We start from the raw sequence: 27,409 nt of genomic DNA, 5'->3' as shown, positions 1-27,409 counted from the left end.
GACCTTAAAGACGCCCTCCTCCCTAAAATAACACGCTCTCACGAGTCTCGGCACAAGACAAACGCTCCCGAAGAATCTGACTACACTTGTTTATGACTTCACACATTTTTCATTCTCCGGCTCGGCAAAATTATAGTGCCGGCCTAAAGATGAATTTGACCGCGGGGTATTTTATTGTTTTCACTAATGCGCGTTGCTTGTAGCTTAATAAAAATGCTATGAATCTGGGACTGAGCACCCAACTCTAAACTGGAAGTATCTAGTCCTATGTAATGTATTGTTAGCCTCTGTGGAGAAGAGATCTTTACAATCAATGGTGTTTCATATCATCGCACAAAGACTGGGTGGAGGAAGAGATGGTTAGTGAGAAAGGGAAACAGGGTGGAGGAAGAGATGGTTAGTGAGAAAGGGAAACAGGGTGGAGGAAGAGATGGTTAGTGAGAAAGGGAAACAGGGTGGAGGAAGAGATGGTTAGTGAGAAAGGGAAACAGGGTGGAGGAAGAGATGGTTAGTGAGAAAGGGAAACAGGGTTTGAAGAGATGGGCATGAAGAAATATGAGGAATATATTTTTTAAAATATCTTTATTTAACTAGGCAAGTCAGTTAAGAACAAATTCTTATTTTCAATGATGGCCTAGGAACAGTGGGTTACCTGCCTTGTTCAGGGGCAGAATGACAGATTTGTACCTTGTCAGCTCGGGGATTCGATCTTGCAACCTTTCGGTTACTAGTCCAATGCTCTAACCACTAGGCTACCTGAGGTAAAGTGTGCTTCAGCTTTTCATTTAGCCTACAGTATTCCTGCTGGCCCGGACTAAGTGGTGGGAGACCCCTGTACAGGGCAACTCTATTCTCCCCACTGGCCTGTTGTGTGTGTGTGTGTGTGTGTGTGTGTGTGTGTGTGTGTGTGTGTGTGTGTGTGTGTGTGTGTGTGTGTGTGTGTGTGTGTGTGTGTGTGTGTGTGTGTGTGTGTGTGTGTGCGCATATGTGTGTGTTTGGACTGTAACAGAATTTCTCCAGTCCTCTGGGCCCTGGCGCAAAGCAGAGAATAAATGGTGGAGGTGGCAGGCCTGGACAGAAAAATCAATGCCTGCTTATACAGACATGACACGCCAGGGGCCCCAGCAATCTGTGTGTGTGTGTGTTCTCCTACATCCTCCCTTCCCTACCTTAGAGACTTGGGTTTCTACCTTTTACCTCAGCTTTGTGACTAAATAACTCTCTTCTTTTCCCTCCCTCCCTCCCTCCCTCCCTCCCTCCCTCCCTCCCTCCCCCTCCCTCCCTCCCTCCCTCCCTCCCTCCCTCCCTCCCTCCCTCCCTCCCTCCCTCCCTCAGGAAGTTTGAGTGTGATCTGTGCGACCGGTCGTTCAGTGAGAAGTGGGCTTTGAACAACCACATGAAGCTGCATACGGGGGACAAGCCCCATAAGTGTGCCTGGCCCGCCTGCCACTACGCCTTCCTCACCCTGTCTGCCATGAAAGACCACTACAGGACACACACGGGTGAGCTGCAACACCCGCACACGTTGTTTACTGTGCTGCACACACACCTCATGTCACCTAGACACCCACACACACCTCGTATACACACCTGTGATTGTCTAGTGTACACACCTCATGTCACCTAGACACCCACACACACCTCGTATACACACCTGTGATTGTCTAGTGTACACACCTCATGTCAGCTAGACACCCACACACACCTCGTATACACACCTGTGATTGTCTAGTGTACACACCTCATGTCACCTAGACACCCACACACACCTTGTATACACACCTGTGATTGTCTAGTGTACAAACCTCATGTCACCTAGACACCCACACACACCTCATATACACACCTGTGATTGCCTAGTGTACAAACCTCATGTCACCTAGACACACAAACCGATACCTTCAGTTAATGACTACATGTCCATACAGGTGAGACACCTTCAGGATACCTACCTACAGTACAGACATGTACCGAGAGGAAGAATCAGTCAGAAATGAACAAAGTGCCTGTTTGGTGTGGCCAGACTGTTTGCCTTAGGTGTCAGTCCGTCAGTCAACCTGCTCCTTGACTCCCTTTTAAGTCAATGACAAAAGCTAGCGGACGTCAGGGCGGCAGGCGGGGGGGCCTGGTCTCGGTATGACAGACTGAGTGAGCGCCAGCAGGAGAACAGTCCATCCGTCACGCGGGCCCCTCTCACAGTGGCAAAGCGCCGCCAACATAATTAGACCTTTTTATTTTCATTTGTTTCCCCGAGAACCGCCGTCAGCTGGGTCCCGACCGTCACTCTGCTCCAAGCACCTAGGTGTCACTTGCTGCGACAGGGAGGGTAGGGGAAGAGGGAGGGGGAGAGAGGAGAGAGGCAGAGAAAGAGATTGGCAGGCGGGCAGGGAGAGAGACGACAGAGAGAGCGAGACGACAGAGAGAGACGACAGAGAGAGACGACAGAGAGAGAGAGAGAGAGAGAGAGAGAGAGACGACAGAGAGAGAGAGAGACGACAGAGAGAGAGAGAGACGACAGAGAGAGAAGAGACGACGACAGAGAGAGAGAGACGACAGAGAGAGAGAGAGACGACAGAGAGAGAGAGAGAGAGAGAGAGACAGAGAGAGAGACGACAGAGAAAGAGAGACACGACAGAGAGAGAGAGAGAGAGAGAGAGAGAGAGAGACGACAGAGAGAGAGACAACTGAGAGAGAGAGACGAATGAGAGAAAGATGACAGAGAAAGAGAGACGACAGAGAGAGACAGAGAGAAAGAGAGAGAGACGACAGAGAAATATATAACAGACTGAAAGAGAGAGACGAATGAGAGAAAGATGACAGAGAGAGAGGCGACAGAGAGACGACAGAGAGAAGAGAGAGAGACGACAGAGAAATATATAACAGAGAAAGAGAGAGACGACAGAGAGAGAGACGACAGAGAGAGAGAGAGACGACAGAGAGAGAGAGAGACGACAGAGAGAGAGAGAGACGACAGAGAGAGAGAGAGACGACAGAGAGAGAGAGACGACAGAGAGAGAGAGAGACGACAGAGAGAGAGAGAGACGACAGAGAGAGAGAGAGACGACAGAGAGAGAGAGACGACAGAGAGAGAGAGACGACAGAGAGAGAGAGAGAGACGACAGAGAGAGAGAGAGACGACAGAGAGAGAGAGACGACAGAGAGAGAGAGACGACAGAGAGAGAGAGAGACGACAGAGAGAGAGAGAGACGACAGAGAGAGAGAGAGACGACAGAGAGAGAGAGAGACGACAGAGAGAGAGAGAGACGACAGAGAGAGAGAGAGACGACAGAGAGAGAGAGAGACGACAGAGAGAGAGAGAGACGACAGAGAGAGAGAGACGACAGAGAGAGAAAGACGACAGAGAGAGGGAGACGACTGAGAGAGACTCATGGCCCTGATTAGTGACACCCAGAATGCTAACTCAATTCACAGCTCCATGATGCAACACTTCTATTAATGGGCAGACAGGGATGGGATGGGGGGACAGAGGCAGACGTTACCGTATCATTGCAATCCCATTCCAGCACACTGGCGAGTTGACACACTCTAAAATATGATCGGCGTGTGTGAACTGTTTGGACGTTATAAATGGGCTCCTTCACAAGGGTCAGCTGCAATACTAATAAAATAAGTAGGAAACTAAAAGTTGAACTAATCACTCACAGGTGACATGTGGTTGTAAGTAATTGGGGAGATCTTTGTTACGTGCCTGGGTCTGGGTTGTGTGTGTAGCGGGCGGGAAGAGAATAGATCGGACCACTGGTAGGGGGTGTTGAGGAAAGTAGCGTGGGACGACGTTTGAGTGTGGTGTCAGCAGAGATACCCAAGATAATGTAGCGCCCAAGATAATGTAGCGCAACAATTAAGGTGTTTGAATATGTTGGCCCCTACGCTATGTGATGTGCTACAGCACTAATCATGAAATGGAATTCTGTCTTTAAGTAGTGTATGTTCTCAGTCCCGTGGCATTTGAATATGTTCGTTGTGACGAGAGAATGAATCTCTATAAAAACACACGTGTGCTGCTACCATTCCTTTGACTGTGACTGTGGCAGAAGCAGTCATAGTGAGGGACGTCCTATTTTTCCTCTGTGTGTGAACAACTCCTGGGCCTGCAGTCATGTCTCTAACTGTATTCATTGTTCTGGGGCTGATTTGTGTGTTTTCTATGTTAATCACTCCCCTCACACCCCCAATGTCTGAGGAAGAGGAGGAGGATGTGGGGGGGGTGTTAGGAGGAGGGGAGGTAGCGTCAGCCGCCAGGGTCATTTGTAACGGCTGATGAATGAGCGACTCAAATAAATAAATAAATCAAACGTGTCCCAACCCGCCCCAGCCTTTTTCCCCAGCTCTTCCGCAGAGGGACCCCGGCAGTGCCGTTTGCCGCGACAGGGCCACAATTGATTTCCTCATTGCCTCAGTTTGTCGCTTAATCTGGCGATATGCTGATATATCTTCGCACTATGTCAATTAATTTCCCTGAGAAATGAGGCACAAAATGGCGAGCCACATCAATACAGCGGGCGGATTCTGTGTCGGAAAATTAAGCGGTAAAATGAATTGCCCTCCCAACCGCAACCCTGCTAAAACATAACTAATGAGGGAGGCAATTATAGCTGCATGCAGACTCCTCCGGGGTTCTTTAAAACACAGATATAGGCATCGGGCGCCCAGACACACATATATCAAATCAAATGTTATTTATCAAATGCTTCGTAAACAACAGGTGTAGCTTAAAAATGAGATCCGGACGGGCCCTTCCCAAAAGTGTAGAGCTGGAGAAAATAGAGAAACGAGTAATAACACATAATAGTAAAAGTCATAAATGCACCGTGAGTAACGATAACTTGGCTGTATACACGGGGGCATCAGGATCGATGTGCGGGGGTACGAGGTACTATCTGCAGTACATGTAACTAGGAATAGAGTGACTAGGCAACAGGATGGATATAAACAGTAGCAGTGTATGTGATTCAAAAACACACACACACTTCAAAGTACTTTAATAAGTATTGCAATAAGTGGATTTATTTTGTTAAGGGTAGAGGGAGTACCAGAAGAATGAGAAAAAATAATAGTTTTGGAGTGATAAAATGACTAAAAGTTCTATAAGCCCACACGAGAGATGAGCTTTAACCTGTGTGTGTGTGTGTGTGTGTGTGTGTGTGTGTGTGTGTGTGTGTGTGTGTGTGTGTGTGTGTGTGTGTGTGTGTGTGTGTGTGTGTAATCTGGGGTACGTTTTGTGTGTGACCATGCTTTTGTCTGATCTGCGTTATGTTCCGTGTGCGTCTCCGTGAGCGAGTTGTGATTGCGTGTGTGTAGGGGCCCTGTGCTCAGTATCTTTAGCCTGCTGGAACCCCTGGTGTTGACAAGGACCCGCCACTGCCCTGTCCCCCACCAACCCCGTCCTCCCCTCGGCCCTCAGAGGGCTCACCGCCATCGAACAGCAGATGAAAAGCACACATAATTTATCGCCAGCGTTTCCTCCTCAAGAATAATTGTGGCGACTGCGACTGGGCGCGGGAATCGATGGCTATGGATTTTTCCGTGGTGGGGTCTTGTAGCATGGGGGATAATGAGAGATGGAAGGGCGACGGGTGGAATCGGGGGGTGATGGGGGGGAGAAGGGAACGAGGGGTCTGTTTTTCTGATAGGAACTGAGGAGGAGGCAGACCTAACGCTCCCCTAACAGTCTGCTAACGTTCGCCCTAACATTCCCCTAACGTTGCCCTGAAGGTTTCAATGCCGACAAGGAGAAAGAGAAGAAGAAGGGCAATTTTAAAAGCCCAGGGATTTTATAATTCCAGAATGAACAAATAGGAATCCTCTTTAAGACCTATTTAAGACTGGTGGATTTCTCTTCTTAAGTGGCACTGCGTTAGAACACTCCTCACAGTCGAGTGGCTTTAAATGGGAGTAATACGAGGCTCCTCTCTCTCTCTCTCTCTCTCTCTCTCTCTCTCTCTCTCTCTCTCTCTCTCTGTGTGGATTCAATAAAAGCTGTTATCCGAAGTGAAAAACACTACTTCCCCTCTGCGTGAAGTTGTCACCTCGATGCATTAGCAATGCACAGCGAGAGTTCAAACTTTGGGATTGATATGAGCAGTTGCGTGATAGTGTTTGCGCAAGCTGCATGTGTCCGTGTGTGTGTCTGTCTGCGTGTGCATGCATACCTGTGTGTGTGTGTGTCTGTCTGCATGTGCATGCATACCTGTGTGTGTGTGTGTGTGTCTGTCTGTCTGCGTGTGCATGCATACCTGTGTGTGTGTGTGTGTGTGTGTGTCTGTCTGCGTGTGCATGCATACCTGTGTGTGTGTGTGTGTGTGTGTCTGTCTGCGTGTGCATGCAACCTGTGTGTGTGTGTGTGTGTGTGCGTGCTACTGTACCCACATGAAAAATGTCTATTTTGTGGACATTACTGTAGTATTTACTACAGTGTTTTTTTGTGAATAATACTGCAGAATTTACTTTACTTTAGAGTATTCTACAGTATACTGCAACATTATATAGCAAGTACTACACATGATTGAGGGAAACTACAGTGTGTAGTATAGTATTCTACAGTATATAGTTTACTACAGAACTCTATAGTAAGTACTGTAGTATTCCTCATCAAACTGTAGTATTTTTCTTTCATGTGGGCAGCTACAGCATGTGCCTTGTGTCCTGGAGGCAGACAGGCCAGAGCTCTGCCGTCTAATCAGAGCCGTTTCCTGCTGAGGCGAGCTGGTGTAATTAGCAATGGGCAGCAACAGGTTAGCACTGAGGCACAGCACCATACTAAGCCTCTGTCATATAATCGCTGTTATTAACACCTGTAGGTCTATGTCGTTAGATCACAATGTCTACTTAGCTAAAGAAAATGGGATGTTTTGTCACGTACACCCGGATAGGTGCAGCCGTAGTAGTACGGCGACCCTGGAGCAAATTGGAGGTTAAGTGCCTTGCTCGTGGACACATCGACAGATTTCTCACCTTGACGGCTCGGGTATTTGAACGAGCAAACGTTTGGCTACCGGCCCAACGCTCTAACCGCTAGGCTACCTGTCGCCCAACAGAAGGAATTGTTTTCAGATGGTCATAAAATGTATCATTTAGACATTTAATTTCGAATTTTAGGATCCCTGTAGGTATAAAAAAAAAAAAAGATATACAAAAATGATTTGATAACACGTTGAATTTGGAATTTACTGCTAAAGCCCATAAGAAACACATTGAATAACACCTTTATTAGTACATGGCGAAACAGAGGGTCCAAAAATGTATCATAAGGAATAAGGTTTTGAAGTGTCTGTCCTGTATCTGAGAGATATAAGATGTTTGGTCACATTATTAGTGGCACATTTGACCCCCTATGCGCTTTTTGCCATTTCTACAGCCCAATACTGGGTTACCTTCAGATGACTCTCCTGAAGCTTGTGTGTGTCGTAGAGCAGAACAACCAACACCTTCAAAAGGAAAGTCTCCTCTTTTGATATTCGTGGCATATTAGTTCTAACGGTTCGGTCTGGACGGTCGGTTTTGTGAGAAGACCTCTTTGAAATGAGGACGTCCGCGACAGGGGGTTCAGACAACTGCCGTAAAGCTTGTTGATGTCGTAGAGCCAAACAACCAACACTGTTATAAACATCCGTTATACTGGGTATAGACCATCACCTGGGTCCTGTTCAATAGAGAGGAAACATTTTGAAATATAAAAGGGGGGGGTACGTTCTGAACTGGACGACATGTTTTGTTGTCCAGTTGCCAAACGTTTTGCATGTCGTGCAAATAAATACTCATACTGATGATCCAGTGTCCTCAGAGTCATGTTTGTGTTGCAATCAGCCTGCCTTACACCCCCCCCGCCCATCCTCCTCCTGCTGTGTCTGTGTTGAGAGACAGAGCGCGTGAGCCATCAGGCTGTTAATGACAGTGCCAGATGCAGGGGAAGAGGGAGAGAGAGGAAGCACACTTGCGCAGTAAAAAACCCGCTGGAGTGATCAGCTCAGCCCCATCTGGAAGGCATCGGCCAGAAATGAAGTTGTACAAAACCATCCCATTGATAATAAAGCTAATTTTTATGGCTCTGACAAGTATGTAATTATGTTCAGCGGTGCTTTTCAGATTTTATCACAGTCAATAAACCACACTGGCAATTTCCATCCCATTTGACATATTTACACGGATACATTTGATTGGAGGAATTAGTTAACTGTGAGAGCCTTGATGGATATACACTAGTGATCTGTGACTTTTCCCTCCGCTTTCATCTGTTAATGAACACCCCCCTCTCTCTCTCTCTCTCCCCCCCCCCCCTCTCTCTCTCCCCCTCCCCTCTCTCTCTCTCCCCCCTCTCTCTCTCCCCCTCCCCCTCTCTGTGTCGATGATGTTGTCCCCACTCCTTCCTCTGTTGCCTCTGTAATGTTCTCTGACCCCCTCATTCCCGCCCCCTACAGGAGAGAAGTCCTTCCTGTGTGATCTCTGTGGTTTTGCGGGTGGCACGCGACACGCCCTCACCAAACATCGCCGCCAACACACAGGTAAGCCACACGACCCTAGAGCTGCACACATCCAGCGTCTGACACACAGGCACACGCACGCACGCATACACACACACACACACACTCACAGTCATCATTGCTGCTACTATTTATTATTATTCATCTAAGCTGCTCAACCATATCACTATTATTTCTGACACACACACACACACACACAGTCTGACATGTTTGCTGTCAGTGATAGACATGTGTAGCAGTATGGATGACTGAATCTGAGATTTTTAATTTAGGTTATCATTTCACCATGTCATTCTATCGCTTAGGAAAATTGCGTTTTTCAGATAGGCCGTCAATAACAAGTGCTTTTTGGATATTGGGAAAGTGAAACAAATCCTGTTAACCGTTCGCCTGGCAGGCGCCCAAGGATCAAGCGCCCCGTTATAAATATTCATTTAGATATTCATATTTTTTTTTATTTCGCATTTTGACAGTCATTTACATTTACCCAATGCTCTTACTTTTTGTCCTCTCTTGTCAAGTGTCAATTCCAATAAATACACCTCGCCAATCTATTGTCGGACACACTGTCCGAACTACAGGTGTAATCAGTGAGTGAGTGTGTCTCTTTTTTTCAGGTCAGACCTGGGTTCAAATACGATTTGAAGTCCTTGAAATGCTTTAGATGACTGAGTCTCAACTGTTTTTGCCTCGGGACCCAAATCTAACCAGGTTGTGTCAGTCGCGACCCAATATCTGCACGGCAGAAAATAATCGTCAAAATAAGATCTGTAAAAAATAAAATGGTATGTTGTTAGTGAATGTAGCAAATAAATGACAAGGGAACGACATTCCCCGTTCTTTCATTGACAATAATAACAATTCTCCCATATTCTTGATGAAGAATGTTAATAAATTCACTTGTTTGAGAGCACAAAATCAACCCCAAAATAACGCTGCTAATAGCCCTACATTGAAAATACTGTGATTGAAGAAAAAAAACATTTTTGCTCAGACACCCGTGACCCATTGACAATCGCTGCTTTAGGTGGCCTTGATTAAGCTTCCCTGGCACAATTGAATCATTGGAATAGTCACAAAATTGCAAACCCCGCTAGCCAGGCAGGATCAAGCAAATTCTCAAAAGTATTTGAAAGATTTCAACCACTTTCCTACTAGCACTGACTGCTTAATAACTATTTTGTTAAGGGGCTATGATTGTGATATGTTGTGGTCTCATCTAGCTACAGTGGGGGCAAAAAAGTATTTAGTCAGCCACCAATTGTGCAAGTTCTCCCACTTAAAAAGATGAGAGAGGCCTGTAATTTTCATCATAGGTACACTTCAACTATGACAGACAAAATGAGAAAAAAAATCCAGAAAATCACATTGTAGGATTTTTAATAAATTTATTTGCAAATTGTGGTGGAAAATAAGTATTTGGTCAATAACAAAAGTTTATCTCAATACTTTCTTATATACCCTTTGTTGGCAATGACAGAGGTCAAACGTTTTCTGTAAGTCTTCACAAGGTTTTCACACACTGTCGCTGGTATTTTGGCCCATTCCTCCATGCAGATCTCCTCTAGAGCAGTGATGTTTTGGGGCTGTTGCTGGGCAACACGGACTTTCAACTCCCTCCAAAGATGTTCTATGGGGTTGAGATCTGGAGACTGGCTAGGCCACTCCAGAACCTTGAAATGCTTCTTACGAAGCCACTCCTTCATTGCCCGGGTGGTGTGTTTGGGATCATTGTCATGCTGAAAGACCCAGACACGTTTCATCTTCAATGCCCTTGCTGATTTCACTCAAAATCTCACGATACATGGCCCCATTCATTCTTTCCTTTACACGGATCAGTCGTCCTGGTCCCTTTGCAGAAAAACAGCCCCAAAGCATGATGTTTCCACCCCCATTCTTCACAGTAGGTATGGTGTTCTTTGGATGCAACTCAGCATTCTTTGTCCTCCAAACACAACAAGTTGAACAACAAGTCTATTTTGGTTTCATCTGACCATATGACATTCTCCCAATCTTCTTCTGGATCATCCAAATGCTCTCTAGCAAACTTCAGACGGGCCTGGACATGTACTGGCTTAAGCAGGGGGACACGTCTGGCACTGCAGGATTTGAGTCCCTGGCGGCGTAGTGTGTTACTGATGGTAGGCTTTGTTACTTTGGTCCCAGCTCTCTGCAGGTCATTCACTAGGTCCCCCATGTGGTCTTGGGATTTTTGCTGCGTGGAGCCCCAGATTGAGGGAGATTATCAGTGGTCTTGTATGTCTTCCATTTCCTAATAATTGCTCCCACAGTTGATTTCTTCAAACCAAGCTGCTTACCTATTGCAGATTCAGTCTTCCCAGCCTGGTGCAGGTCTACAATTTTGTTTCTGGTGTCCTTTGACAGCTCTTTGGTCTTGGCCATAGTGGAGTTTGGAGTGTGACTGTTTGAGGTTGTGGACAGGTGTATTTTATACTGATAACAAGTTCAAACAGGTGCCATTAATACAGGTAACGAGTGGAGGACAGAGGAGCCTCTTAAAAAGAAGTTACATATCTGTGAGAGCCAGAAATCTTGCTTGTTTGTAGGTGACCAAATACTTATTTTCCACCATAATTTGCAAATAAATTCATAAAAAATCCTACAATGTGATTTTCTGGATTTTTTTCAAATTTTGTCTGTCATAGTTGAAGTGTACCTATGATGAAAATTACAGGCCTCTCTCATCTTTTTAAGTGGGAGAACTTGCACAATTGGTGGCTGACTAAATACTTTTTTGCCACACTGTATGTTAAGATGAATGGGCTTATGTACGTAAATGATTCATATGTCAAATGTAAATGTCTGTGTTAGAGTGAACTTCTGCTTGAGATGGACAGTGATTCTGTATCTCTCTCTGTCCGTCTGTCCGTCTTTCTATCCACCTGTCCTCATCTTCTCTGTCTGTCTCTCTGTCCGTCCGCCCAGGAGAACGGCCTTTCAAGTGTCAGCTGTGCGGCTTCGCCTCCACCACCCAGTCCCACTTGACCCGCCACAAGCGGGTGCACACAGGGGAGAAGCCCTACCGATGCCCCTGGTGCGACTACAGGTACCGGCTCATTGGGCTCGCCCACGCATGGATGGATAGATGGCAGAGGTTGATGGGCAGGAGGACTGGGGGTTTAATCACACAAGCACGCGCGCACACACACACACACACACACACACACACACACACACACACACACACACACACACACACACACACACACACACACACAGGTCGGATCTCCCACAGGCTTCATCATCTCATCTCATCACTCTGCAATCATCAGCAGGCTACAGCAGCCAGCCACGGGCAGGTCTCTGTCATTAAAACACCATCACAGACCATCAGTAATTACACAGGAAATTGTCGGTGAAATTGGAAAAACTTTTGGCCACGTTGCACTTCTCCATCTCGCTTCTCTTCCTCTTCTTCATCCTCTTCCTCCCCCTCTCAGGTGTGGTGGAAGTGTGAAAGGAATGCTCCTGGCATTGGTTTTAGAGAAACCAAAATGACATGCACAGGCTGTTTGTTGTGGTTTGCTCTATAAGGATCTGTACGGCTGTTTGCTGTGGTTTGCTCTATAAGGATCTGTACGGCTGTTTGTTGTGGTTTGCTCTATAAGGATCTGTAAGGCTGTTTGTTGTGGTTTGCTCTATAAGGATCTGTAAGGCTGTTTGTTGTGGTTTGCTCTATAAGGATCTGTAAGGCTGTTTGTTGTGGTTTGCTCTATAAGGATCTGTAAGGCTGTTTGTTGTGGTTTGCTCTATAAGGATCTGTAAGGCTGTTTGTTGTGGTTTGCTCTATAAGGATCTGTAAGGCTGTTTGTTGTGGTTTGCTCTATAAGGATCTGTAAGGCTGTTTGTTGTGGTTTGCTCTATAAGGATCTGTACGGCTGTTTGTTGTGGTTTGCTCTATAAGGATCTGTAAGGCTGTTTGTTGTGGTTTGCTCTATAAGGATCTGTAAGGCTGTTTGTTGTGGTTTGCTCTATAAGGATCTGTAAGGCTGTTTGTTGTGGTTTGCTCTATAAGGATCTGTACGGCTGTTTGTTGTTGTTTGCTCTATAAGGATCTGTAAGGCTGTTTGTTGTTGTTTGCTCTATAAGGATCTGTACGGCTGTTTGTTGTGGTTTGCTCTATAAGGATCTGTAAGGCTGTTTGCTGTGGTTTGCTCTATAAGGATCTGTAAGGCTGTTTGCTGTGGTTTGCTCTATAAGGATCTGTACGGCTGTTTGCTGTGGTTTGCTCTACAAGGATCTGTACGGCTGTTTGCTGTGGTTTGCTCTATAAGGATCTGTAAGGCTGTTTGTTGTTGTTTGCTCTATAAGGATCTGTAAGGCTGTTTGTTGTGGTTTGCTCTATAAGGATCTGTAAGGCTGTTTGCTGTGGTTTGCTCTATAAGGATCTGTAAGGCTGTTTGCTGTGGTTTGCTCTATAAGGATCTGTACGGCTGTTTGCTGGTTTGCTCTACAAGGATCTGTACGGCTGTTTGCTGTGGTTTGCTCTATAAGGATCTGTACGGCTGTTTGTTGTGGTTTGCTCTATAAGGATCTGTAAGGCTGTTTGCTGTGGTTTGCTCTATAAGGATCTGTACGGCTGTTTGTTGTGGTTTGCTCTATAAGGATCTGTAAGGCTGTTTGTTGTGGTTTGCTCTATAAGGATCTGTAAGGCTGTTTGTTGTGGTTTGCTCTATAAGGATCTGTACGGCTGTTTGTTGTGGTTTGTTCTATAAGGATCTGTAAGGCTGTTTGTTGTGGTTTGCTCTATAAGGATCTGTAAGGCTGTTTGTTGTGGTTTGCTCTATAAGGATCTGTAAGGCTGTTTGCTGTGGTTTGCTCTATAAGGATCTGTACGGCTGTTTGTTGTGGTTTGCTCTATAAGGATCTGTACGGCTGTTTGTTGTGGTTTGCTCTATGGGGATCTGCACGGCTGTTTGTTGTGGTTTGCTCTATAAGGATCTGTAAGGCTGTTTGTTGTGGTTTGCTCTATAAGGATCTGTACGGCTGTTTGCTGTGGTTTGCTCTATAAGGATCTGTACGGCTGTTTGTTGTGGTTTGCTCTATAGGGATCTGTACGGCTGTTTGTTGTGGTTTGCTCTATAGGGATCTGTAAGGCTGTTTGTTGTGGTTTGCTCTATAAGGATCTGTAAGGCTGTTTGTTGTGGTTTGCTCTATAAGGATCTGTAAGGCTGTTTGTTGTGGTTTGCTCTATAAGGATCTGTACGGCTGTTTGTTGTGGCTTGCTCTATAAGGATCTGCACGGCTGTTTGTTGTGGTTTGCTCTATAAGGATCTGTAAGGCTGTTTGTTGTGGTTTGCTCTATAGGGATCTGCACGGCTGTTTGTTGTGGTTTGCTCTATAAGGATCTGTACGGCTGTTTGCTGTGGTTTGCTCTATAAGGATCTGTACGGCTGTTTGCTGTGGTTTGCTCTACAAGGATCTGTACGGCTGTTTGCTGTGGTTTGCTCTATAAGGATCTGTAAGGCTGTTTGCTGTGGTTTGCTCTATAAGGATCTGTAAGGCTGTTTGTTGTGGTTTGCTCTATAAGGATCTGTAAGGCTGTTTGTTGTGGTTTGCTCTATAAGGATCTGTAAGGCTGTTTGCTGTGGTTTGCTCTATAAGGATCTGTAAGGCTGTTTGCTGTGGTTTGCTCTATAAGGATCTGTAAGGCTGTTTGCTGTGGTTTGCTCTATAAGGATCTGTAAGGCTGTTTGTTGTGGTTTGCTCTATAAGGATCTGTAAGGCTGTTTGTTGTGGTTTGCTCTATAAGGATCTGTAAGGCTGTTTGCTGTGGTTTGCTCTATAAGGATCTGTACGGCTGTTTGTTGTGGTTTGCTCTATAAGGATCTGTAAGGCTGTTTGTTGTGGTTTGCTCTATAAGGATCTGTAAGGCTGTTTGTTGTGGTTTGCTCTATAAGGATCTGTAAGGCTGTTTGCTGTGGTTTGCTCTATAAGGATCTGTAAGGCTGTTTGTTGTGGTTTGCTCTATAATGATCTGTAAGGCTGTTTGCTGTGGTTTGCTCTATAATCAAATCAAATCAAATTTTGTTTGTCACATATACATGGTTAGCAGATGTTAATGCGAGTGTAGCGAAATGCTTGTGCTTCTAGTTCCGACAATGCAGTAATAACCAAAGTAATCTAGCTAACAATTCCAAAACTACTACCTTATAGACACAAGTGTAAGGGGATAAAGAATATGTACATAAAGATGTATGAATGAGTGATGGTACAGAGCAGCATAGGCAAGATACAGTAGATGGTATTGAGTACAGTATATACAGTGCCTTGCGAAAGTATTCGGCCCCCTTGAACTTTGCGACCTTTTGCCACATTTCAGGCTTCAAACATAAAGATATAAAACTGTATTTTTTGTGAAGAATCAACAACAAGTGGGACACAATCATGAAGTGGAACGACATTTATTGGATATTTCAAACTTTTTTAACAAATCAAAAACTGAAAAATTGGGCGTGCAAAATTATTCAGCCCCTTTACTTTCAGTGCAGCAAACTCTCTCCAGAAGTTCAGTGAGGATCTCTGAATGATCCAATGTTGACCTAAATGACTAATGATGATAAATACAATCCACCTGTGTGTAATCAAATCTCCGTATAAATGCACCTGCACTGTGATAGTCTCAGAGGTCCGTTAAATGTCGTTCCACTTCATGATTGTGTCCCACTTGTTGTTGATTCTTCACAAAAAAATACAGTTTTATATCTTTATGTTTGAAGCCTGAAATGTGGCAAAAGTTCGCAAAGTTCAAGGGGGCCGAATACTTTCACAAGGCACTGTACATATGAGATGAGTATGTAAACAAAGTGGCATAGTTAAAGTGGCTAGTGATACATGTATTAAATAAAGATGCAGTAGATGATATAGAGTACAGTATATACGTATACATATGAGATGAATAATGTAGGGTATGTAAACATTATATTAGGTAGCATTGTTTAAAGTGGCTAGTGATATATTTTACATAATTTCCCATCAATTCCCATTATTAAAGTGGCTGGAGTTGAGTCAGTGTGTTGGCAGCAGCCACTCAATGTTAGTGGTGGCTGTTTAACAGTCTGATGGCCTTGAGATAGAAGCTGTTTTTCAGTCTCTCGGTCCCCAGCTTTGATGCACCTGTAACTGACCTCGCCTTCTGGATGATAGCGGGGTGAACAGGCAGTGGCTCGGGTGGTTGTTGTCCTTGATAATCTTTATGGCCTTCCTGTGACATCGGGTGGTGTAGGTGTCCTGGAGGGCAGGTAGTTTGCCCCCGGTGATGCTTTGTGCAGACCTCACTACCCTCTGGAGAGCCTTACGGTTGTGGGCGGAGCAGTTGCCGTACCAGGCGGTGATACAGCCCGACAGGATGCTCTCGATTGTGCATCTGTAGAAGTTTGTGAGTGCATTTGGTGACAAGCCGAATTTCTTCAGCCTCCTGAGGTTGAAGAGGTGCTGCTGCACCGCCTTCACTGTGCTGTTGTTGTGGCCCGCCTTCACGATGCTGTCTGTGTGGGTGGACCAATTCAGTTTGTCTGTGATGTGTATGCCGAGGAACTTAAAACTTACTACCCTCTCCACTACTGTTCCATCGATGTGGATAGGGGGTGTTCCCTCTGCTGTTTCCTGAAGTCCACAATCATCTCCTTAGTTTTGTTGACATTGAGTGTGAGGTTATTTTCCTGACACCACACTCCGAGGGCCCTCACCTCCTCCCTGTAGGCCGCCTCGTCGTTGTTGGTAATCAAGCCTACCACTGTTGTGTCGTCCGCAAACTTGATGATTGAGTTGGAGGCACGCAGTCGATGGGTGAACAGGGAGTACAGGAGAGGGCTCAGAACGCAGAACACAGGATCCACTTCGTGAAAGTCATATTCTTGGTCGTACTGATGGTGAGTTGACGCTGCTCTTATATTCAGTAGTTCTTCTTGACTGTATGTAATGAAACCTAAGATGACCTGGGGTACCAATGTAAGAAATAACACGTAAAAAAAAAAAAAACTGCATAGTTTCCTAGGAACGCGAAGCGAGGCGGCCATCTCTGCCGGCGCCGGAAGTGTATGAGGATCTGTACTGTTGTTTGCTGTGGTTTGCTCTATAATGATCTGTACGGCTGTTTTCTGTGGTTTGCTCTATAATGATCTGTACGGCTGTTTTCTGTGGTTTGCTCTATAATGATCTGTAAGGCTGTTTGAATTGGAATGAACTCTTCAGATACTTGTCTGTAAAACAGAAGAAAAACTCAAATAAAACTGAGATGTTCCAATCTAGGTTCATGTCTTTAAGATCATCAGAGGGAGAAATACCAGCCCCCCCCAAAGCTCAATATTCCTAAACATTAATGGGACCACAATACCAATTGCCATTCTTTGTTGTTTGTCATAGCTTAGAAACCCTTTGGTTACAAGTTACTCCACCATGGTGAAGCTTGTCTTCTTCAGAAAGGCAATGGTTTAGCATGTGAGGTGTTATATCATATTTCACTTATTCATACCTATTTTTGCACTCAATTCACATTCTATTTATCAAGGATGAGTAGTATTTGACGTTTAAAAGCACTGTGGGGAGGCGACAGAGGGAACCAGATCAACTGCTCCTCTAGCTGATACCAAATGATTGTTACAGATTGTGGCAAATGAAACAGCAAATTAGAAGACCAATTAACATTTTTGGTTTGGCCCCCGGGGGTACGGATGGCAGAGGGAGGGGCTGGAGAGGGTAGCAGCTCGCAACCCCTGCTGGGCTCCTAATGTGTGTAGGAGGAATTGAACACGGGCACCAGGCAGTCACGAGGGCCCGAACTCTGTGCTCCGCTCTTCCACCCTGAATACATTTGTAAACCTCCAATGGCTCGACTGCTCAATGACTTTACACAAATAAGGATGCGCTAGTCAAGGCACTGTCAACATTCGACCGTGAACAGGATATCTCATGATATATAGAATTTGATATACCATTATAACACTTTTTTGTTTTGTTACTTGTAATTATATTATATTTATCATTATATTTGAATACATTTACTATACTGAACAAAAATATAAACAATTACAATTTATTTTACTGAGTGACAATTCATAAAAGGAAATCAGTCATTTGAAATAAATTCATTAGGCCCTAATCTATGGATTTTAGATGACTAGGCAGGGGCGCAGCGATGTGTGGGCCTCGGAGGGCATAGGCCTACCCACTTGGGAGCCAGGCCCGCCAACTGGGGAGCCAAGCCCAGCCAATCAGAATGAGTTTTTCCCCCAAAAAGGCCTTTATTACAGACATAAATACTCTTCAGTTTCATCAGCTGTCCGGGTAGCTTGTCTCAGATGATCCTGCAGGTGAAGAAGCCGGATGTGTAGATCCTGGGCTGGCGTGTTTACACGTGGTCTGCGGTTGTGAGGCCGGTTGGATGTACTGCCAATTTCTCTAAAACGAAGTAGAGAAATTAACATTCAATTATCTGGCAAGAGCTCTTGTGGTGGACATTCCTGCAAAGCATGCCAACTGCACACTCCCTCAAAACTTGAGACATCTGTGGCACTGTGTTGTGTGAGAAAACTGCACAGAGGGGCCTTTTATTGTCCCCAGCACTAGGTGCACCTGTGTAGTAATCATGCTGGTCAATCAGCTTCTTGATATGACACACCTGTCAGGGGAAAGGAGAAATGCTCTCTAAGAGGGATGTAAAGAAATTTGTGCACAACATTTGAGAGAAATAAGCTTTTTGTGTGCATGGATCTTTTATTTCAGCTCATGAAACATGGGACCAACACTTTACACACTGTGTTTATATTTTCGTTCAGTGTATATTGTGTATCTCATATTGGTATAAAATAGTAGATGTGTCGCTGACACCTATGAAATCCTCCAATGCAACTTCTTTACCTTATCCTCAAATGAATGTACAATGTACATTTGAATTGTATTATTGGCAGTTCAAACAATTATGGTTGGAAGATGTCATTACTGTCAGATATTATCAATAGTCATAATTCAAAGGGATAACTGGCATACATTCTCAAAGGCTATTTTACAATGATAATACCTGTTTTTGCAGTCCAAACATCATGCCACACCACATTATGACTATTGTTCTCAATGAAGAGACACTCATTACAGCATCATGACTGCCATAATTGATATCCTCCCTTTAATACATTTCTATCAGCATCTTCTGTATGCATATTCTCAATCTGCCTGCCTACTTTGAGCTAATTCGAGGTAGTGCTAACTTTGAGTACCGCCGCACGGCTGGCGGTGGATGTCGCGGGGCCGGTGACCCTGTGAAGTGTTGGGAGAGGCGGAGAGCAAGGTGTCTCTTTGCCGTCGCAGATACCGGCCTCCATCCTTAAAACACAAAGACGCACATTTAAATCCGCCGCTAACAAACAGCCTCAATTACTAGCCTCATTACCAATGCAGCCGTCGAACGAGGAAAATATGGAAATGTATTAGAACATTTTTTAAAAAGACGCAACGAATCGCGACGATATCTAGGCAGTGGGGTTGATTCCCATGTCGAGTCGCTGTGCTCACCGACGTGGAGAATGTTGAAACGCGGCTGTTGGACTAATTAATATTGGCTATCGTAGGAGGACTGTGTGGGCCTTTCTCTTAGCCTGACACCTGCTGACTCCTAAACGCACATTATGCTGTTTTAATATGACAGTTATGCCATTACCATATCTGAGAGATAGAAGCGCTCCCCCGGGATCCCACCCTCACACTGTTCTTTAGAACCTTTTCATATCGGACTCTGAATGGATCTATTTATTCCACTGGCCTGGAATAAGAAATCAGTTAATTTGTCTTGAATATAAATTATTTACTTTTTTTTTTTTTTACTTAAAAAAAAAAAAGATTTACGATTAATCTTATTATTTTCCTGACTGTGACAGAGGACTTCTGTGTCTGAAAGAAAGTTTTGAAATAACATTTACGTGGTCGAGGAAAATTCTAAATCTAATTTTTGTCGGATGGTTACTTGTTGGATGGTATTTATTGCTACTGTTGTGTGCTTTACTCATGTTAGGCTGGCTTATACACCATGATTTTTAAAGTTAATGAAAAAGTTATTTGCTTTATTTGTGATATTGATATGATTAGTCTTAGGCCTTCTTATTATGAGCAAATACCAGTTGCGGAGTCTTGGTCTGTAAAAATGGGGAGGCCCATCCTGTAAAAATGAGGAGGCCCATCCTGTATGGGCTTTAGCATTAGGGGAGGGAAGTTACATCCCTGTGTGCAATCCTTATCCACTTACCCAGGGTCTTAATGGAGCTGTTACCGTACTGAGTACAGACAGTCATGTCTACAGCTAAAGACATGGTGAAAAATAACTGTCCCATTCCTGGAACTCTAAGGAGAACACCTCACATTTTACCCTACCCAATGCAAATCGCTTCATGGAGGGACATTTTCACCATTCACCAGCAGGTGTTTTGATGTGTTGATGTGTGAAACGCAAAAAGGGCCGGGTCCTCTGCATAGTTTTGAGGACATATTAAGTCCTGTAAAGGAAATGGAACCAGGGCAGGACTACTAAGGCCCTTGATGGAGAGAGGTGTCTTGGGGGGGAGGTGGAAAACAAATTTCTATCGTTGCTTGGCGTGAGCTATGGTACCGTGAAGCTTTATTGTCCCAGCCGAGGTGATAAGGGAGAGTAATTGCATATTATACTGTCCGAGAATGTCAGCCCGAGACCAAGCACGAGTGCCTCATCCATCACGTATGATGCTGTGTGTGCGCGTGCGTGTGAAAGTGCCGCAGCTCCTGCACGTGCTTACATGATGTGGTGGGCGTTGGATCTATTGGTGGTGGTTATGTATGTCGGTGTGTGTGAGTGCTGTATGTGAGCATGTATTTGAACATGTGTGTGTGTCCTCAGCCCCAGTCCAGGCCTGTGTACATAGTGTCCTAGGGCAGGTTTAGATAGGGCCGGAGACCAGTTTAAGCAGCATAATCAGGGGGACTCTGACTCCCTGAGCTGATGACATTACAGCCAGCACCCAGCATTACCTTACTGCATGACTACTGCCTGCAGCCCCACAGCCCTGCATGTCTACACCACGTCAATACTACACACCTACAACGCTACACTGGTCCTGTATGGCTCAGCTGGTGCTAGTAACACCAAGTCGTAAGTTCAATTCCCACATAGATTGTACACATAGTTAAAAATGTAGGTATTTACTGCACTGTAAGTCACTTAGAATACATTTCTAAGTGGTGTAAAATACCAGTACGCAACTACACCGCTTTACCTCGCTACACTACTACACCGCTTTACCTCGCTACACTACTACACCGCTTTACCTCGCTACGCTACTACACCACTTTACCTCACTGCACTACTACACCGCTTTACCTCGCTACGCTACTACACCACTTTACCTCACTGCACTACTACACCGCTTTACCTCGCTACGCTACTACACCACTTTACCTCGCTATACTACTATACCACTTTACCTCGCTACGGTACTATACCACTTTACCTCGCTACACTACTACACCACTTTACCTCGCTACGCTACTACACCACTTTACCTCACTGCAGTACTACACCGCTTTACCTCGCTACGCTACTACACCACTTTACCTCGCTATACTACTATACCACTTTACCTCGCTACACTACTATACCACTTTACCTCGCTACACTACTATACCACTTTACCTCGCTACACTACTATACCACTTTACCTCGCTACGGTACTATACCACTTTACCTCGCTACACTACTATACCACTTTACCTCGCTACGGTACTATGCCACTTTACCTCAATGCACTACTATACCACTTTACCTCGCTACACTACTACACCACTTTACCTCACTGCACTACTATACCACTTTACCTCACTGCACTACTATACCACTTTACCTCGCTACACTACTACACCACTTTACCTCGCTACACTACTACACCGCTTTACCTCGCTACACTACTATACCACTTTACCTCGCTACGGTACTATACCACTTTACCTCGCTACACTACTATACCACTTTACCTCGCTACACTACTATACCACTTTACCTCACTGCACTACTATACCACTTTACCTCGCTACACTACTACACCACTTTACCTCACTGCACTACTATACCACTTTACCTCGCTACACTACTACACCACTTTACCTCGCTACACTACTATACCACTTTACCTCGCTACACTACTACACCGCTTTACCTCGCTACACTACTACACCGCTTTACCTCGCTACACTACTACACCGCTTTACCTCGCTACACTACTACACCACTTTACCTCGCTGCACTACTATACCACTTTACCTCGCTACACTACTACACCGCTTTACTTCGCTACACTACTACAATGCTTTACCTCGCTACACTACTACACCGCTTTACCTCGCTACCCTACTACACCGCTTTACCTCGCTACCCTACTACACCGCTTTACCTCGCTACACTACTACACCACTTTACATCGCTACACTACTACACCACTTTACCTCGCTACACTACTTCACCACTTTACCTCACGACACTACTATACCACTTTACCTTTCTACACTACTACACCACTTTACTTTGCTACACTACTATACCACTTTACCTCGCTACACCACTACACCTACTGTAGCACAGCCACAGGAGACACATGGGCATCATCCACAGGCATTGGCTTTGAGAGGGGTAGTATTTTCTGTTACTTTTAGTTGAGCGCCATTTTTAAAAACCTCAGCCCCCAGAATCACGTCTAGTAGCAGGCCAGTGGATACGAGATTTGGTTCAGGGTTCCCGAGGTTACAAACACGGTAGACCTCATCAAAATATGTTATAAAAATGTTGTTTTTAAACTTTCCCCTGTTGCAGGAGTGTCATACCCACATAGTGAAATGTCTGTAACATGCAAGAGGAACCAAAAGGGCTGTGTGGAAACAAGCGTGCATCTACAGCGTGTAAATGTATCTCACAAATTGTAGAACTGTCTATCATTGTTTACCACTTTGCTTACCCCACCCCCAGTTGTTGATTGTCTGTGTGTTGCATCGTCACAGGAGGCTTTAAGAGTCTCTCCAAAAAATGTATACTCCTTAAACATGCTCCCTCAGCCCCACCACTAAATTGTTTGAGTTCAATCCACTTGATTCATTTGGTTAGTGTCATTAGAACAAAACCAAACTGTCAGTACAGTAAACCCTCCAAGGGGAGCGTCTATTGTTTGGGGATTTTTTCTTCTCCTTCCTGTCTTTTTTTTTTTTTACTCTTCGTTTCATCTTTTTATCTTCTAATTGAAGGAATTATTTCTTCTTTAATCACTATCTGTTCATCTCCCAACAGATCCAACTGTGCGGAGAACATCCGAAAGCACATCCTGCACACGGGGAAGCACGAGGGAGTGAAGATGTACAACTGCCCCAAGTGTGACTACGGCACCAACGGCCCCATGGACTTCAGGAACCATCTGAAGGAGCATCACCCCGACATCGAGAACCCTGACCTGGCCTACCTGCACGCAGGTAGGATTACCCCTATCTACACACACACACGGGTGAACTCGCATAGACACTCAAGCGAGTGAACATACAAACAAACACACACTGATCTTCACTCTGACACTCTCCTCTGGGTAACAGCTCCCCTGACACCTCACTCGCTCTCTCCCCCTCTCTCTCTCTCTCTCTCCTGCTCCTTCCCTCCACCTCCTCCTTCTCTTCTTCCCCCTCCTCCTTCCCTCCACCTTCTCCTCTACCCCTTCCCCCTCATCCTCTTCCTCCTTTTTCTCATCCTCCTCCTTCCCTCCTCTAACCCCCCCCTCCTCCTCTATTGGATCTATCCTTTGTGTTGAGTGTTCTCCCTGTGTCCTTGAAGGCCCCAAATCCAATCTAGAGAGTGAATGTCCTTCTCTGGAAACCGAAAGGACACCTTTTATCCCATTATCCCTATGACCTGGTGCCCTCTGGATAGTAAAGCATGTGGTAGCTAGCCACTCCAGTCCAAAGCTGCGTCCCAAATGGTGCCCTGTTCCCTATTTCCTGCACTCCTTTTGACCAGGGTCCATAGGGCTCTGGTCAAAAGCAGTGCCCAGGACACAGACCAGGACAGACGTTGGCCAGGAGAGGATACCATTACTGGGGTGGGGAGACATGACCATAGAGCATGGAGGAGGAAACACTGTTGCTTTAGTTCTTTTGTTTCTATGGAGACAGGATGGGTCTGTGTTTTGTCTCTGTGTGCTGAATCTGCTGACTGTTCACCGGCCTCGCTTTGCCTTCCACAGAGTTAGGGTTGGCAAAATACCTGCTTCTTATTCCCTTACACTCTGGCTCACCCCCCTAGACACCCTAGACACCCTTACACCCCCCCCCCCCAAAACACACACACACACACTACCCCACACCCACATACCCCCTCCCCTCACACCTACAGAAGGTTGAAAGAAGGTATGTTTGTGTTTAAAGTGCTCTTGTGGGGCTCTCTGAAAAAGGGAAGCGATGTTTTATCCGAGTCGACAGAACGAGACCAAAAGAAAGGAGAGCGAGGGGGGAATAAAAGATGAAGAAGGTAGATGTTGAATTAACCTGCTTGTGATTGCTCTCTGTCAGGATGGCACTGGGACTGGCAGGGAGAGGCAAATCGTCTGTGTTGGCCCTTCCTGCCGTTTTCCCTTTGAAAGACATAGATCAAACACAGGCTCTCTCTCTCCTCTCCTCTCTTTCTCCTCCGTAGCCCCAGTCACGGGCCCCTCACAGCCGCAGTTGATTGACACTCGGACGTCTGCGGCGCTCCTCTCGGTGCCGTCTCTGCCTCTCTTTTTTCCCCTTCTCTCCACCCTTTCTTTATTCAACACCGTCGCACTTCGAATTAAAGCCCTTCTCAAGGATGAAAAGAGAGGTCCTCTGCAAACGGAGGAGGGAGAGAGGGAGGAAGAGAGGAGGGAATTAGAGCCAGCCAGAGATGATGGAGGGAAATTATGATTAGAAAAAATATGAAAGAAACCAGGAGAATATGGTTGGGGGGAGGGTGGGCGGGTGGGTGTTGCTGATCGGGCAATTCTTTAAATAAAATGGTAATGACAATTGTTCTTCCTCGTGAGATGGACACAGAGATAGGACGCAGGGAAGTGGCGGTGCTTCTGAGATGTGCACTGTGATATCACAAGGCTCGCGGTGGTGATAGAGCTGCAGGTGCAGTACCATACCTTAGAGTTAAACAGAGCATCTGCAGAATTGTTCTTGTTAAATGGGTTAGCCGAGCTTCCTCTGGGGCCTCGTTTCACCACGGAAGGTCTAGTACAGAGTCGTTGCTGACTGGGCTGGCTAAATGTTCATCCAAAATGGTGCCCTACTCCCTATACAGTGCACTGCTTTTCACCAGAGCCTCATGGCTCTGGTTTTAGGTAGTGCAGTAAATAGAGAATAGGTTGCCATTTTCAGATGCATCCTCGGTTAGAGGGCACTCAGGGTATATAAACAGCGACCCGTCCCATCCCATATACCTAGCAGTGGCGTATCATAATGCCCTTTCATACCCACACAGGTCATAAGTCATCATTAGCATTGTTAGAGCGTCTTCATCCCACTGTTTAATTGTAAAAAATCTCCCCAATTTTGGACTTGGGTCATAATTGCGCGTCTTAAGGGCATAGTAATCAAATGGCTCATAATGATGTGTCTGGATGTGCTACTTAGTGTCCGGCTCCAGCACGTCTTCAAGGCATTGTTCCTAGTTAGTGCAGTTTCTATTTGCCCTAATAATACAAGATCGATGACTACGGTAGAGGGTTGCAAAAGGGCCACTTTTTAAATGATGATCTTAATACCGTATCTGAACCACCAGGCAAATTCATTTCTATGCATATCTGTTATTATGCGGTCTTGCAAACCAATATGCTTTTCAATGGCTTTTACTTTAGTTGTGCCTTTCTTGTTTCCTTCTGCCTCCCCCATCTCGCTCTCTCTCGCTCTCTCTCGCTCTCTCTCTCTCTCTCTGTCTCTCTCTGTCTCTCTCTCTCTGCCTCTCTCTCTCTCTCTCTGTCTCTCTCTCTCTGCCTCTCTCTCTCTCTCTCTGTCTCTCTCTGTCTCTCTCTGTCTCTCTCGCTCTGCCTCTCTCTCTCTCTCTGTCTCTCTCTCTCTCTCTCGCTCTCTCTCTCTCTCTCTCTCTCTCTGTCCCTTCAGCATCTAATGAAATATCCCACCCCTGTTGTGTGACAGTGGCTTCTGTGTTTGTGTAGGTTATGTGTTTATTCCAGGAATAAAACGTGCCCGTCAACTTGAAGCGCAGACAATAAACCCGACATCTGTGTCTAATAACAGCGTGTTATGTGTGATACGTTCTTGCGTGAAACAAGTCTCGTAGCGGTTTCAACAAATAACATCAGTAGGACATGACAAATTTAAGAAGACAAAAAAAAACATGTTATTTTCGTACTTACGGCGTAGATAGTCAACATCTATCCGTCTATGACGGCTCTATCAAATTTGCTTCAAAGTACATGTCACTGCACAGTCAGGGACATGTTCCGAAACATATTTCAATACGTGGGTTACCTTCCGCCCCCGATAGAGCGTTGGGCCAGTAACTGAAAGGTTGCTGGATCGAATCCCCGAGCTGACTAGGTCAAAATCTGTCGTTCTGCCCCTGAACAAGGCAGTTCCCCGGTAGACCGCCATTGTAAGAATTTGTTCTTAACTGACTCGCCTATTTAAATAAAGGTTAAGTAAAAAAATCAAATAAAGAAATAGAATAATTGTTACAGGATCAGATGATTGCTAATGAAGTTGGGGCTTGGTGTCACCCAGAGAGAGAGAGAGTTTGTGACATTAACAATGGACTTGTTGCATCGAGACATTTGGAACAAAAATATTTTTAAGGCTCTTGGTCTTTCAATGAATCTTCGTCTCTGTTTGTCTCTTAGTTCATCTGTTTCCCGTCTGCCTTTCTGTCTGTAGTCGTTCGCACAAACACACCTGCATTTACAATATAAAGACAATATTAGGAACATGTCAATGCAATGTGTTGTCTGGACAAGTGGAAGCATCCCCAATAAACTCTGAAGACAGTGTGTCTTTTTGTCTTTCTGTCCCTTCCCCGTCACGTTCACACAAGCACACAATGAGTACAGCACACCTGCATGCATGGGCTTGAGGCTGATTGCAGTGCCGGGTGTTAATTGGAGAATTCCCCCGTGGTGAACACCTTTTTGGTTCCCTTGCTGGCTTTCTTTGGGCCTGTTTTTTTTTTCTTCCTGGAAATACATCACTGTTTTTTTTGCACCCCAAGACATGAGCTCTGGAAAGAGAGTCTCCCTTCCGACAGGGTACAGTAGCAACTAGTCAACTATCAGGGGACTCGCTTGTTTGTCTTTGCCTCTCCCTTCTCTGCCTCTCTCTCTCTCTATTGCTCCCCCCCCCCTCTCTCAGTCCCTCTCTGGGGGGCTTGTTTGTGTATTTGGATGTTGACTGTCCCCCCATCCCCACGCTCCACACGTTACAGTAGGCCTGGTTGAGATATCATTGCAGAGACACAGAGAGTGCCGCTCAGTGTGAGTGTGCCCAAGGGGACGGCTAGGGAGGGAGCGAAAAGCCAAACGTTCTGGGAAGAGAGACGACGCATGGCGTGGTGTGCGGCCCAGTAAACGGATGCGGGCATTGGGGCCGCTCGGCTCGGCTAGGCAAAGCCGGCGTTTCCTGCATAATGACCTGCTCCGACGAGCATGAAAGCTCCCCCAGACGGACGCATTTATCACACATCAGCCGCAACAAAACAGGCCTTTGTTTGTTCCACTTCGCTCCACTCTGAGAGTCACTCTCTTGTGGTATTTAGTGGCCATTCAGGGGACAGACTGACACCCAGTCTATGGGTCTATGTATGTATATAAGAGAAACTGTGGGACTAGTGGCTCTTGGTTGGTTCTTTCTGTGTTTTTCAGTGACTT

General features: G+C 45.5%; 1 protein-coding gene across 2 annotated transcripts in view; it reads left to right on the top strand.

Moving 5' to 3' along the window:
* LOC112238818 (zinc finger protein 407-like) overlaps nucleotides 1-27,409 on the top strand; it is a 228,930-nt gene that overhangs the window by 122,383 nt on the left and 79,138 nt on the right. For both annotated transcript variants that reach the window (XM_042304467.1, XM_042304468.1), the window contains exons 5-8: nucleotides 1,336-1,502; nucleotides 8,439-8,522; nucleotides 11,448-11,568; nucleotides 22,813-22,991. In XM_042304467.1, coding sequence (XP_042160401.1) covers nucleotides 1,336-1,502; nucleotides 8,439-8,522; nucleotides 11,448-11,568; nucleotides 22,813-22,991 — 551 coding nt within the window. The remainder of the gene's footprint in view (nucleotides 1-1,335; nucleotides 1,503-8,438; nucleotides 8,523-11,447; nucleotides 11,569-22,812; nucleotides 22,992-27,409) is intronic.

The sequence above is a fragment of the Oncorhynchus tshawytscha genome, linkage group LG23 (assembly GCF_018296145.1).
Source record: "Oncorhynchus tshawytscha isolate Ot180627B linkage group LG23, Otsh_v2.0, whole genome shotgun sequence".
Taxonomy (NCBI): domain Eukaryota; kingdom Metazoa; phylum Chordata; class Actinopteri; order Salmoniformes; family Salmonidae; genus Oncorhynchus; species Oncorhynchus tshawytscha.
This window is presented reverse-complemented; position numbering and strand designations above follow the sequence as displayed.